This window comes from Ambystoma mexicanum, chromosome 6p (genome assembly GCF_040938575.1).
Source record: "Ambystoma mexicanum isolate Mex_15411 chromosome 6p, UKY_AmexF1_1, whole genome shotgun sequence".
Classification (NCBI taxonomy): Eukaryota; Metazoa; Chordata; class Amphibia; order Caudata; family Ambystomatidae; genus Ambystoma; species Ambystoma mexicanum.
This window is the reverse complement of record NC_090935.1, coordinates 417,647,429-417,662,843: the sequence shown is the minus strand read 5'-3', so window position 1 is coordinate 417,662,843 and position 15,415 is coordinate 417,647,429. Positions and strand designations below refer to the sequence as shown.

General features: G+C 49.8%; 1 protein-coding gene across 4 annotated transcripts in view; it reads left to right on the top strand.

Moving 5' to 3' along the window:
- The window catches only part of HMGCS1 (3-hydroxy-3-methylglutaryl-CoA synthase 1), a 158,022-nt gene that overhangs the window by 57,413 nt on the left and 85,194 nt on the right, over positions 1–15,415 (top strand). For all 4 annotated transcript variants that reach the window (XM_069627229.1, XM_069627230.1, XM_069627228.1 and 1 more), the window contains one exon: positions 10,021–10,478. In XM_069627229.1, coding sequence (XP_069483330.1) covers positions 10,031–10,478 — 448 coding nt within the window. In that variant the 5' untranslated portion in view covers positions 10,021–10,030. The remainder of the gene's footprint in view (positions 1–10,020; positions 10,479–15,415) is intronic.

The window sequence follows — 15,415 nt, the reverse complement described above, 5'->3', positions numbered from 1 at the left end:
CAGTGTGGTGGTTGACAGCTTCTACCATTTGAGGATCCTCCCAAAGCAGTGCTGGACCACACGTGGAGCTGCCATATTTGGTAGCCTTTTTGGAGTAGGCGCTTCACATTTCTAAGCTCATTTTAAACATCTAGTTGTCGAATGTGCATGGAATTCATGCATTCACGAGGTTTCTGCTGCAATCTTTCTCTATGGGCCCAAGAATGCATGGACAGAAAGTGCGTTGCAGCATGTTAATCCGTATCCGTATCCGTTGCTTGCCAGCGGCTGCAAACGATATGTACCTAATCGAGTCTATGTTGGTTGAGTTTGAAATGGGTGTATTTGAATGCACGAATGCACCATCGTAGGCACACAAAAGAAATTCTGCCACTCTTTGGTTCAGTTAACTTTTTTTGTCCTGTATTGCTGAAATTGCAGGATACCCAAGAAAAACGTACAAGTTGTTTTCCTTAACTTCATGTCTTGTCTGTAGACTAGAGCATGTATTTTGTGTACAGACCGAAGACATTTAAAAAAATCTGCGATGTTAGTATGACTCTTGCCTGGTATCAATTCAGGTGTGGTAGGAAACACTTATATTTTAGTTGGGCAGTAAAGGGATGATCCGAGTCAGAACTATTTTGCTGGATGAAGTGAACTGGGTGCTAGTTTCCATGGAGTCCCTGTTATTGAGTCCCACTATCATTTTTATGGAAATACTCGCTGCAGACAGGTAAGGTTACAACTCTCTATTAACATCCTTGGAGGGACCCATCTCTCTGTATTCTCTGGACACCGGTTGCTGGCTGTGTGCACCGGCAAGCACCTACCCGAGAACATGTGGAATTGAAGGAGGAGAGGTGGCCCAGGAAAAAAATGATTGTGAGGCGGAACGGGTGTTTGGATGGCAGGCTCCCTATTGAAAGTAGGGATATGGTGTGTGATACGAGGTAAGGAAGACCTGCTGCGAGTTGGAACTTGTATCTGGTCTCAGATTCCTTCTATTCTCCAGCATGGGGTCTGGCATGGATTCACATGCTCATGAATATTCTTCGTCGTCAGGCCGGGAATCCTCGGTATAGAAAAAATCAGTATCGGTTTCGTTTCTGATCTCTTTCTCAGTAGTAACCAATCACTGGTCTCTGGGTCATACTGCCCCCAGCCAATGACTGTCCTCTCCCTAAGCCCCGCCCCTGGCAGCCATCCTCAGATTTTAACCGCACGTTCAAGTGTTGGGAGTCCTCGAGCTTTTGTTGCGTTTTCGCGCTTTTTTCAGGAGATTTTCTCATTTTTTCGGTTAAATAGAGCCTCAAGTTCCACCGTTTCTACTTCCGAACAACGAGGATCCGTTTCGGAGTTTCTACGCCCCTCAAGGGTGAAGATTTCGTCGAGTTGCGCTTTTGGAGGATTCCAGAAGTTCCGAGGCCTACCCCGGACATGGCCCATGAGAACGGGAGCTCGACTCCCGGAAGCTGTTCAGGACCTGCCCTGGATGCCAGCTTCAGAACGTTTTCAAGGAGGACGAGCATTCGTTATGCCTCTACTGTCTCCATGAGGACAAGACGCACAAGGAAAAGGACTGCGCGTTTTGTGGGAACATGTTGGAGCGTACCATGAAGGATCGCCACCTCCGTCTCGACAACTGGCTGGAAGGTAAGAGCCCGCCAGGCGAGAAGAAGAAAAAGAAGTCTGAGCGGTCTTCTAAGTCCTGTGAGGGTGCTCCGGCGACGGGGGCCCAACAAAAGGCTAAGCACCGCGAGTCCGCGGGCACCGGGAGCGCCGAACGGTCAGGCTCCTTGGCTGCCAGGTAGGGCGCATCCTCCACGGCGCCATCGACCACGAGCCAACGCTCTGGCTCGGGTAAGAGGAAGTCCGAGAACCCGGCGAAGCTTCTGGAGAGGCCCCGGTCGATCTCGAAGATTACGGCAGAGGGGGAGCGAGGCTCGGACCCTCGCCCCAGGCATACAGAAGGTGACGTTGGCCTTAATTCACCCTGCTAAGACCTCGATTGAGGATGTCGCCGCGGCCCCAACTCAGCCTGTGGAGGCTACACCAGTGGAGGCGCCCTCAGGTACCGAGTCTTCCTGCCACCGCGGAGGGAGTCGTCTTTCAGGCCCATCGAGAAGACCCCCACGAAGTCCTCGTTTGAAAGGGTGGGGGAGGGGTTGGTGGCCGTCATGGATACGGACACGACCTCTGAAGAGGAGCTCATCCAAGTCGTGGAGGAGGCCCAGCCCATCGGGAGGGATCCCGACGAGGGCGACGGTGACGCAGACGAGGCTCCTCAAGAGCCCTCGCTCACGTTGTTTCCGGCGCCGCAGGACACCTCGGCGGCCATTTTGTCTGCCATCCAGTCCTTATGCTCGGAGATAAGGACTAGGTTGCCCCTTCCCCCGATGGAGGTGCCTGAGCCAGACCCGACGGAGGAACCGGAGCCAGGACCTTCGGAGAGCCCACCACTTAAGAGGAGGAGGACGCATACTAGGCCTCCTCTCCCGCCTCTGCGGCCTTCTCTGCCTTCCCCCCGGTCCACTACCCACGGGGATGATACAGGCATGGACACGACTACGACGGGTACGGATGACGACGGAGGCGACGACGGGACGTGTCTCCCCCTGTCCGGGCGTCCCCGCCCGACGAGATTGGATCCTTCCATGCAATGATTTCCAGGGCATCCGAGCTCTTCCAGGTCTGCCCAGAGGAAAAGAAGGAGAGGTTCCTTTACCAACGGCGCGAGGCTAAAAGGAAGACGGTCCTCGCCGTACCGCTTCTTGATAACATCTGGGATGAGGGGCTCGCCCTCTTCAAGATCCCTTCCACGGCTCCGGCGAAGAGGGACCGGTACGAGAAGAAGTACCGGGTCCCCGACGCTGTCCCCTTGTGCCTTAGGGCGCAACCTACCCCGGACTCAGTCGTTTCGGTGGCGGCCAAGAAGAAAGCGGGGGGGGGGCAATAGACCTCGACTTCAACCTCCCCTCCGGACGGCGAGAGTAGGAAGCTGGATGCGATGGGACGACAGGTCATCTCATCTGCAGCGACGACCATCAAGGCGGCCAACGCCCTGGCCATCGTAGCCCGCTACGACAGGGAGTTGTGGTTCAAGATCGCCCCTCTGTTGGACTTCCTTCCGGATTCCAAGAGGGCTGAGGCCCTGGAAATCATGCAGGAAGGTGAGATTGCCTCGGACCACGCCATTACGGTGGCTACGGACTTCGCCAACACCGGTTTCCGTCAGTTGGGCAACAGCGTTTGCCTGAGACGATGAGGATGGCTCAAGGCGACAGATTTCCGCCAGGACGTTCAGACCAAGGTTTTGGACAAGCCTTTCGATGGGAACAACCTTTTTGGCAAGGCGGTTGATGAATCCCTTCAGGCGATCAAGACGGACACGGAGACGGCCCGTGCACTGGTGTGCTCCAACAGCGACGGCCGTCCTTTCGGAGCTCCGGAGGCAGACAGGGTGCCTCCAAGGGAGCCGGCAGCAGCTCCTCTACGTACCGTCAAGCGGCAAGGTCTTCGTCGCAGGAGGCCTACAGGGGACGCGGCAGGTCAGGTGGATCCCGCCGTCGTCGCCAAGGTGGTCAAGGAGGCAAAGCGGCCTCCAAGCAAGATTGAACCGACCGTCGGGTCAGGCCCCCGCCGAAGCACCCCGGTGGGAGGCCGGCTGACGAAGTTCGTCGGCGTGTGGGAGTCCATCTCCACCGACCGTTGGGTGCTGGACGCCCTGGCCCTGGGGCACGCCCTCAAGTTCCACAAGAGGTGCCCCCGCATTCCTCCCGTGGCCAGGAAGGAAAATCACGTCCCTCAACTGCTGTTGGAAGTAAGGGCGATGCTCAGGAAAGGTGCCATCGAGCTCGTCCCGAAGAGGCTTCGGGGCTCCGGAGTTTACTCAAGATACTTCCTCGTGAAGAAGAAGACAGGAGGATGGCGTCCCATCCTGGACCTGCGACGACTAATCAAATACATCAAGGCACAGAAGTTCCGGATGGTCACCCTCCAGCACGTGCTGGGACAGCTGGAGGAGGGCGATTTCCTGTCGTCGTTGGACTTGGAGGATGCTGACTTCCACATCCCTATTCTACAGAGACACCGAAAGTTCCTCAGGTTCGTGGTCAAAGGGCGGCACTACCAGTTCAAGGCTCTCCCGTTCGGATTAAAATCGGTGCCATGGGTGTTCAAAGTGCCTAGCACCGGTGGCGGCGCGGCTGCGCCTGCAGGGGATCCACGTCTACCCCTACCTGGACGACTGGATCAATCGGGCAAGGTCAAAGGAGCTCGCCGTGGAACACACTGCGAAGACTTCCATTTCCAGATGGCTCTCCGGCTGCATCATGCACTGTCACCGGTTGGCAAACCGACCGTTGCCAGGCCGTCCGAGGGCCCATTTGACCAGAGCGATCGCTGCTACTACGGCGTTCCTGTCTGGTGTGCCCCTGCTCGACATCTGCAGGGCTGCTACGTGGAGGTCGACGCACACCTTCACGAGATTCTACTGCTTCGACCGGGATTCCAGGGAGGAGTCCAGAGTCGGCCAGGTAGTGCTGCGCAACCTGTTCGCCTAAGGTGAGCCTGGTGAGGAGGTAAGAGTTGCTTAATGTTGAGTTGTTGTATTGCTTGATATTGAGCCTTTTACCACCTCCCATGGTTGTGCATGTGTATACTGCTATGTATTCTTATATTCATGAGCATGTGAATCCATGCCAGACCCCATGCTGGAGAAGGAACAAGTTACTTACTTGTAACTGTTGTTCTCCTGCATGGGTCTGGCATGGATTCACATGCGAACCCTCCCGCCTACCCCTCTGCGGCTCTTCACTTGTTCATACTGCCACTTTACGTGCTACCAAATCTGAGGATGGCTGTCGGGGGCGGGGCTTAGGGAGAGGGCAGTCATTGGCTGGGGGCAGTATGACCCAGAGACCAGTGATTGGTTACTACTGAGAAAGACAGATCAGAAACGAAACTGATACTGATTTTTTTTTCTATACCTAGCATTCCCAGCCTGACGATGGGGAATATTCATGAGCATGTGAATCCAGGCCAGACCCATGCTGGAGAACAACAGTTACAGGTAAGTAACTTGTTCCTCATCCTGCAACTTACCTTGCAACACCCCTAATTTTTCGAACACAATTGTTCTATTGTCAGAACCACAATGCATTACATACTACCTGTTCACCCTGCATTCCGAGTCACCCCACACCTTATCACCCAGCCAATTTTTCTAAAGAACTTCTACTTAATTACTATTCAGTAACTGGATGGCATGCAAGGAGGGGGGGGGGGGGGGGGGGTTTGTTCTCTCGGGAGCTTGGTCTTTTTATTTTTACCAAGCTTGCCTTGTGGCATGGGTGACCTACCTCTCCATGGGTTTGTTAGGTTTACTGTAAGGGAACAGTCTTCAGCTGATCTTTCCGCTTCCTGGGCCAGAAAGTCTGCTGATCTTCCACACCCTTCCGTCGCATTTCCTCACTGCATTGTGTAGCACCTCAATAATCATCACTGGTGTTGACCAACTGTTATGTTTGTACTTATGGACCTCAGACACTCTTATTCTGACCCATCCTCCCACATCTGATCTCCTTACCACAGCAGCCGTCCACCTTTCAAAGATCGCATTAGGCTTCATTTGAGAACATCTTCTACTCTTTTGTCCTGTCTAACTCCACATCGGTCAACCTCGCTCTTCCTAGTCCCAGGAGGCATCACTTGTATTAGGTTTCTTACTGCGCAGGGCTTTAAAGACGATGGCACCCATAATGGAGTGTGGCATGAATATCTATGCAGTGAGTCTCCAATGCTGCCACCTTCCACTTCATGCTTTATGGCAATGTTGTGTGTGTGTGTATATAACCCTTATTTTCTTGGTTGAGGTGCACGACTGTGCCGTTGGTCTAATGGTGGAAGATGACACTGCACAGGTGTGATTCCATTGTTCTTCTAGTATTTTGCCATTGCTTACGATTTAAATTGTACCATATTATCATCAGTCAAGCTGTGGTTGGGAATAACCTTCCTGCAGAAAACCTAATCCAAAAAGTTTTATTTTTTTTGCCCCTAGTGGAAGTCATTTTGGTGAACTTGAGTCAAAGCCATACAGCTAGATAATCCATACGACTTCTCTGGCACTGCACCATTCTCACTGGACCCAACAATCTTGGATGGATCTCTTGCCTCTTTACAAACGCCCAAGTTCAGAGGTGATCTTTGGGTCCATTAGCTCTGAAATCCGAGATGTGCTCAACAGTGTCATACTGACTGTGTTAAAGGTTGAGGTTTGGCCCATATCCGTTAGCATCCATGAAACAGCATTAAATTGGTTTTAGTACTGCCATGAATAAATGCAGTTATTTCTGCATGGGTACAGAAATTGTCTTACATTAGCCCTGCCAGGAAGGAGAAGTTGGTCAAGTGGCTCCATCCTCATTTCCTCAGAATCTTTTAGGAGGTCTTGGGTATTGTGATGAAATGACAACTACTCTGCATGAGTACAAACGTGAGGATTGGGTAAACTGCCTACACAGTCATCGCACTACTACAAATTAAAAGTTATCCCAAACATAAAGTTGAAACTGACAGAGATCAACCTCTTTCGAGTTTTGTGGTAACATGGGCCAAGTATGCTATACTCTCAAGAGGGGTGTGAATGTGGTAACAGTAGCAACTCAAACAGCAATAGCACAAAGATACCAAAACAAATAAATGTCCAGTCCAACCTAGATGATTTTATATATATATATATATATATATATATATATATATACACACACACACACTTTAACTAGGCAACCCATGTGGAGAGAACACAGAAAATGCAGTACATATATGTGATACCCTACTGGGTTCTGCAGCAGCAATAAATTGCAACAAAGGTGTAACAGAGAGTTTGTGCTTTGCAATACTATCTTATTCTATTCTTCGATGATTCTGCAGCGTCTAACATGGCTTCTGTGTTGTTCTTGCGGGTCAAACGGGGTTTGAGGGTGGTGAGTCACGTCGATCCAGGTGGTGAGTTGGGTTTGAAGCAGAGCTCTGCCGTTCAATAAAACATTTTAGATATGCAGTTTGATGAGTCACCGGGGTCTGTTCGACAGTCTAGCTGGTTTGAGACAATGGGTACCACTGGGTCGAGTCAGCCCATGAGACGATGTTTCCTGAGGTTCGATTCGAGGGTCCTGTCTAGGCAAAGATGCTGGTGTTTTGATTATTCTAATATGTAGCAATTTGAAGGCTTCTTCAATGGTGAGCTGTTGTTCGAGCTGAAGCAACTATGAATGCTGCTGGTGTGAAGCAGCGGCAAACCGGTTCAAACAATGCAAGCATCATTTCAATTAGTGCAAAAGGCAGCACTGCGAGGGTCCTGCATGGTTCTAGAGCTCCGAACCTCTAATTGGTTTGAGGAGGGTTTGAAGCGGCAGAAACAGGAATCCATTCTTGGATTTCATGGTGTAGTGCGATACTCCCAGTCCATGGACCTTGGCTAGCACTTGCAGGAGTGCTTCCTCTCCAGGTAGGCGCATGGTTTCTGTGCATTGGGCAGAGTGGCAGTCAGCCCCAGTTTTCCCTCTGGATGGTTGGGAGACAGAGCTTCCCTCTGCCTTGGACACACCTGTCTTCACCTCTGGACTGCACTCCCAACTGGGTCCAACAACGTCTTGTCTTGAAGGAAGTCCAAAATGAATTAAAGGAGTGGGAAGTCCCCCTTCCTTTTGAAGGTAGAAGTGCAAAGGGGTTTGGACAACAGCAAGCCTGCTGTAAATGGTCCAGTCATTGTCTGTGACAGGTGACCTTTGCCTTCTTGCATCCAAGTGCATTTGCATTGGAAGTGGAGGGGACTGGGAGATGAAGGAGCCCCACAGAAAAGGAAGATGGTGGAACACTACTCTGCCCTGTCTTGCTGCTGTAACCGTGACCCCCATCCCAAGCCTGCAGCTACAAAGGCACTTTGGTATGCAACAACACCCTTGTGTGAGGCAGACTTTTATTATTGGTGTACCTCTTTTGAAGTATGTTTCCCAGGATATTTGAGTAAAGGGGTAACGCCTCCCCTCGAGTCTAGAAGCTCGCAACAGAAGATCAAGAGGGCTGCATCCTGCCTATTGTCTCACTTGTTAAAGTAGACAGTCGGGCCACGAATCCACATAGCCTTTCCATAGCTAAGATGGCTCATAGAGTTGACATTATGTAGTATACCAATTTGATTTGGCTTTCATAATTGTGTGCACTGTAGGTCACCATACTAAAACAACTTGGGGCTTATTCTTCAAGTTTACATTGATGCCAGACTGGTGGGGCCACAAATATGATATTTTAGATCAGTGGTAGAAAAGTTAAATGCAACCTCTGTCTGCAAGAACCTAGTATTTCAGCAGCTGATAAGAAGATGCATTTGACCTCTGAACTCTCGTTGTGCTAATTAAGAGCAAGTGCTGCAGATGTTGGGAGGCTAATGCATTGGGGAACGTGTGCACTATACATTGTCATAGAGCTTTATGAAAGGGGTGTCTGATTGGCGGTTTCCCCTTTCAGAGACAGAATTACCTGCATCATTTTATTCAATCGGGGCTTCCCCCCCCATCGCCAGATGGCACTCTGTCACAGGTATAGCTGTATAGGAGAGGGCCCCAGATTCTTTGAGGAGGCAACCTACTCCTATTGCAACAAAGTCCAAAAATGCACTTTTTATAGGACATGGGAATCCTGAGAGAACAGAAGGAGAGATATGGGGTCTTGCAGCCGGACGAGCCTTTGCGGTTATCCTGAACGATGATGGAATTCAGAGCAGCAGGGAAGTGGACGTTGTCTTCCCATCGTAAACCTCACTATTGAGTTGTCCTTGTCGGATTATTGTGTCCGATTGCGAGAGCCTCATGTACAAGCTAACAAGGTGGAAATGATTTAACCGAATGCCACTCTAGGAAAAAGCTCAGTTTTTAATTATGTGCACTTGAAGAGTAGTGGGTTACTGTAAAGATAATCACAATTTAAAGGGAATAAAACACTTTCCACATAGCCATTTTTCCGCAAATGTTATGCCATGAAATGTAATGTGGTCACATTGCAGCATTCTATTTGTGGAAAGTGTAAGTGGGACAATTTCCCATCAGAAGTAGTGCAGAGAAACAGAAAAATAAATAAAATGGGCGTAATGCAGACACCGGAATGGGAGTAAGGAATAATGTAGAGATTAGGGTCTATCGGGCTGGATGGACACCATGTCTAGGGCCTGTTTTTAAAGGTGGCACAGGGGAATGGAGCGACTGGATGGGCCTGGCGATCACTGCTGCCATGTAGCATGCACTTGAAAGGATGGATGCCAACCTGCGCTGCTTCTGATATCCATTGCACTTGTGCTCCCTGCCCTTGGTTCCAGCAGGGTCTTCTGTGTTCAACTGTGTTCAACTGAGCCTCCCGTTTATATGGCACGCCTGTTAATGGTTCAGGTTTCCTGTGCTCTCGAAAGCTCCCCTTTCTTTGTTCTTCTCTAGTTACCTCCTAATCCATGACTGCATTACAGGTTTTGAGACTGGTTGGTGAACTAAGCTATTTGCTTTCAAAACGTTGGCCTGCCTTCCTGGGGTGTACAGTTTCTGTATGCATTCTGAAGACTCGGTGCCAACAAATCAAGGGGGATACAGGAGGTTTGCTATCATTGTTTCTAAGTTAGCATATTTCTATTTAATGTTAGTATCTCCTGCATATGTAGTTAATCAATTTTTATTACACCCGGCCAGGAACTGTGGTGGAATTCTTAAAACCGTCATGAACTACTACTACACCTTATTCATTGCAAGCTTGATTTTTACATGAATTAGATACTTTCATTGGGCCGTACTGAGTACTTCTAAAGATGTTTATAATGCTTACTATGCTATCTTCAGCAACCACCCCATCCCCCTTTTTTTTTTTTAGATGTTCTGAAGTAAGACCACCAAAAGTGATATTAATGAATATTATTTAGGCACCCATCTGTTTTATCCAATGTATACTTTTTGTGTCCCATAAAGGGATATCTAACATCTTGCTTTCTTATTTCAGCTCTTACATCATGCCTGGTTCGCTTTTTCACAACAAGGAGGCTGGTTGGCCTGAAGATGTTGGCATTATTTCCATGGAGATTTACTTCCCGTCACAATATGTTGATCAGGCACAGCTGGAGGAGTTTGATGGTGTAGGTGCTGGCAAATACACTATTGGCTTGGGCCAGGCCAGGATGGGCTTCTGCTCTGATAGAGAAGACATCAACTCACTGTGCCTGACTGTTGTTCAGAGGCTAATGGAAAGGAATGGACTTTCCTATGACTGTATTGGGAGGCTCGAGGTTGGAACAGAGACAATCATTGACAAATCTAAATCTGTTAAGACCGTCTTGATGCAGCTTTTTGAGGAGTCTGGTAACACGGACGTTGAAGGTATCGACACAACAAATGCTTGTTATGGAGGAACTGCTGCTCTCTTTAATGCTGTCAACTGGGTGGAGTCCAGCTCTTGGGATGGTAAATGCATGTTTATTTCTTATGGGTTCAGTGGGATTTTCCGAGGTAAGGTGTGCATGCTGGTCACCACAATGCGATAGTGTATTAAGCGTATAGTAATAACTACAGGTTATACATGTACACACCATTCCATCATTTGGTTCATTAATGTTGACTCTGGTGTCAAATAATGAAATGTCCCCTTACACCTTTACTTTGTATTCGATTTGTGTAAAGAAACATAGTTTGCACATACTGGTTTTACAGCAGTTTCTTGAGTAGATTCCATTGTCAACAACATTAGGCTATACAGGATTAATGTAAAGGATGCTGTAAACTATTTTCTGAGAAGGGTCCCTGCCACTTGGGTGCATCTTAATTTGAAGCTCAAACTTGGTCATTTTGGCATTGGAGCTATAGTGTACAAATGGGAAATTTAAGTTTCATTGACAACCTTGAAATCCTCTAGGATGCAGAAATTGATTTGTTTTTACAGTATTTCAGGCCTTGCAAATTCTAACAAATCACACTAAACCTGCATGGTGAGTTCCTTAGTTTACACACTCAACCAAAGAGAAATGAACTTCCCCGGGGATGAGTAACAAAATGTGTATCAGTGATTTATCAGTAATTTCTGTAAAGTGGTTCATGTCACTATAATCGCACTTTATTTGCCATTTACTGCAAACCAAGCTTATTTACAATACCTGGCAAATATGTTTCCCACTTCCCACATAATCACAGCTATGTTGACTACAATACAAATGGCATTCGCCACCAATGTGAGTGGGTTAGTAGATTTTTCAGGCCCTGTATGTCGTATAGTAGCACAGCTTTTAGCAGGGAGTGCTTATTTTAGCAGGAGGGACTTACATAAAACAGTATGGGATCCATATACACAACACACGAATAATGGCTGGGGGTTGTTTTGAATGAATCAAAAACGGTATCCTGTCATTGCATCGAATACAAAGCATTGAATACCAAAAGCATTAGGAAAAAAAAGCATTGAATGCATTTTTTTCAAAGGTAAAGGTTTTATTTTAATTATAATGGGTTTTAAGGAATAACTGGGGTTGGGGGGTGGGGCATTAAAAAAAAGAAAAATGCATTTGATGTTTTTTTTCATTGCTTTTTTTAAATGCTAAGGCATTCAATGCTTTGGCATTCGATGCAATCACTATAAACCTCAAACTACTGGAAAAGTTCTGGTCAGCCCTCTAGATCAGGGGTCTGCTACCTTTTGGCTGCCTAGATGTTTTGTGCTACTGTTCGCATCAGCCCTTGCCAGCATAGTCAACGGTGAGGGGTCGTGGGAGTCTTAGTCCAAACATCCGTAGAGCTGCAGGCCTCGGCTCCAGACCATAGTTTTCAGCTTGCTATGCTAGCCCATTACACAAGGGGGAAGCACCATGTGCACATCAGGTTTGGTCCCACACCAGAAGGGACAGCGCAGCTAGAATTGCTAGGTGAAAATCTCCTGTGAAATCCCCTGTGCACAAGACCCCAAGCAACCGAAGACATGTTTTAGCCTCATTGTACGTCATCAGTGCGGCGTAGCTTGCGAGTCCTGGCATGATGAGCTAGTAACCCACATCTGGATGTACCCGTCCTAGTCTGTGTGACGAATACTACATTGAAGAGTGATGTCCGTTTGAGACCAGATTACAGGATTCAGGATGTGATGGATTGAACTTGACTACACACTTTGGGGTTGTAAAGATTTGATGAGCAAGGCAGCTTTTTGGTATTGGGCATCACAGAGCAAGCAGATACTACCTTCACAAATAAAGGAGATCGTAGATAACGTGCCAATTCCCACATGAGGAGCAAACCGTACAATTGTGTCTATTATACATGACCATTCTCCAGCATGGGGTCTGGCATGGATTCACATGCTCATGAATATTCCCCGTCGTCAGGCTGGGAATCCTCGGTAAAGAAAAAAAACCAGTATCAGTTTCGTTTCTGATCTGTCTTTCGTAGTAGTAACCAATCACTGGTCTCTGCGTCATACTGACCACAGCCAATGACTGCCCTCTACCTAAGCCCCGCCTCTGGCAGCCATCTTCAGATTTTTACCGCACGTTCATGTGTTGGGATCCTCGTGCTATTGCTCTCACACGGCAAGGACCGTCCAACTTCTCACGGACCTGGGATTCTCCGTGAACTACGCCAAGTCCCACCTGGTACCCGCGCAAAACGCACTGTTTCTGGGAGCGAAGCTCGACACAGTGTCCCTTCTGGCCTCCCCGTCGGAGGAAAGGACCAGGTCCATCCTGGGCAAGGTACAGCGGATGTTGGTTTCCGACGCGGCCAAGGTGAGGTCCATCAAGTCCCTCCTCGGAATGATGTCTTCTTGCATCTACCTCGTTCCCATGTGCAGGCTCCGGATGCGCCCGTTGCAGGAGTTCCTGGACGCGCGCTGGATCCAAACGACGGGCGGCTTCGAGGAGAGGATCACACTCGACGAGAGTTTCCGCCGAGCGATCCAGTGGTGGGGCACCCGCGCGCATCTGACGGCGGGCATGGACTTCCAGACCCCAGACCACCAGGAGACAGTGACCACGGATGCCTCCCTGGAAGGGTGGGGAGCGCACACCGAAAATCTGCACGCGAGAGGCCTTTGGCTCCCGACAGAGAAGTCCCTCCATATCAACGTCCTGGAGCTCCGTGCAGTGTTCTGGGCCCTCAGGTCCTTCCTTCCGTCCCTCAAGGGCAAGGTGGTGAGGATCTTCACCGACAACACCACCACCATGTTTTACATCAGGAAACAGGGCGGAACCAGGTCCCCAGCACTGTCCAAGGAGGCGCAGGACCTGTGGCATTGGGCCGTCGCCCAAAGGATGTTTCTGGTGCCGTTTCATCTGGCAGGGATAAAAAACACCATCGCCGACTCACTCAGCAGGGAGCTGCGCTCGTTCCACGAGTGGGAACTACGGCAGGATCTAGTGGATCGCCTCTTCCGACGGTGGGGCACACCCCAGATCGACCTGTTCACGACGGCGACGAACTCCAAGTGCCGGAGGTTCGCCAGCAGGTTTCCCCAGCCGAGGAGCATGGGCAATGCTTTCTCGTTCCCCTGGGCGGGCCTGTTCCTATACGCGTTCCCTCCTTTGCCACTACTGATCCGGCTCATCAACCAGCTCAAGAGGTCACGGTGCAGGATGATCCTCGTCGCACCTGCGTGGCCGAGGCAAATATGGTTCCCGGACCTTCTGGACTTGACAGCGTCCCCGTCAATCAAGCTGCCAGTGGACGCGGATCTGCTCTCCAGGGAAGGAGGCGCCATCCTCCACCACGACCCGAAGTCGCTGAACTTGCAGGCCTGGCTCCTGCAGCGCTAGAGTTTGGAGGATACGACATACCGGCCGACTGCAGAGAGGTTCTTGCAAAGGCCAGGGCGTCCTCGACTCTTAAATGCTACGGACACAAATGGAAGAGGTTCTCTGTCTGGTGCCACACACAGAAGATTAACCCTCTAAGGATTACGGCTCCCCAAGTACTGCCGTACCTGTTGACGCTGGCCAAAGCTGGACTGGCACACGCGTCCATCAAGATTCATCTTGCTGCGATCTCCCGATACACTAGAACCACGGGGCGGACGTCCTTGTGGTCTCATCGTCTGGTGAAAGAGTTCATGAAGGGACTGTTCAGATCGTTCCTGCCGGTGAAGGCTCCGGCCCCGGCGTGGGAGCTCAACGTGGTGCTGACCAAGCTCATGGGACCTCCGTTCGAGCCTCTGCACTCGGCCCCGTTGAAGTTCCTGTTGTGGAAAACAGCGTTTCTTGTGGCCATCACCTCCGCACGACGGGTGGGAGAGATCCAGGCCCTTTCCTGCAAGGCCCCGTACTTGACTTTTCACGACACGAGGGTGGTGCTCAGGACGCATCCCTCCTTCATGCCCAAGGTGCCGTCGGACTTCCATCTCAACGAACCCTTGGTGTTGCCTGTGTTTTTCCCGTCGCCTTCGTCGCCGGCTGAGAGGACTTTGCACTCGCTGGATGTGGCTAGAGCGCTGAAGTTCTACGTGGATCGCACGAAGTGTTTTCGGAAGACGTCACAACTCTTTGTGAACTTTGGACCTGTCAATCAGGGGAAGGCTCTCTCGAAGGCTTCCATTTCCAGATGGCTCTCTGGCTGTATCATGTACTGTCACCGGTTGGCAAACCGACCGCTGCCTGGCCGTCCGAGAGCACATTCCACCAGAGCGATCGCAGCTACCACGGCGTTCCTATCTGGTGTGCCCCTGCTGGGCATTTACAGGGCTGCTAAGTGGAGGTCGACGCACACCTTCACGAAATTCTACTGCGTCGATCGGGATTCCAGGGAGGAGTCCAGGGTCGGCCAAGCAGTGCTGCGCAACCTGTTCGCCTGAGGTGAGCCTGGTGAGGAGGTAAGATTGCTTAATATTGAGTTTGATGTGATGCTTAATGTTGAGCCTTTGCCACCTCCCGTGGTTGTGCATGTGGGTACTGCTATGTATTCTTTATTCATGAGCATGTGAATCCATGCCAGACCCCATGCTGGAGAAGGAACAAGTTACTTACCTTTAACTGTTGTTCTCCAGCGTGGGTCTGGCATGGATTCACATGAAAACCCTCCCGCCTACCCCTCTGCGGCTCTTCACTTGGTCATACTGCCACTTCACGTGCTTCCAAATCTGAAGATGGCTGCCAGAGGCGGGGCTTAGGTAGAGGGCAGTCATTGGCTGTGGTCAGTATGACGCAGAGACCAGTGATTGGTTACTACTACGAAAGACAGATCAGAAACAAAACTGATACTGGTTTTTTTTCTTTACCGAGGATTCCCAGCCTGACGACGGGGAATATTCATGAGCATGTGAATCCATGCCAGACCCACGCTGGAGAACAACAGTTACAGGTAAGTAACTTGTTCCTTATCCTTTTAATTGCTTCTAGATCTGTTGTATGTGTATTTTGTATTTATTTGACATT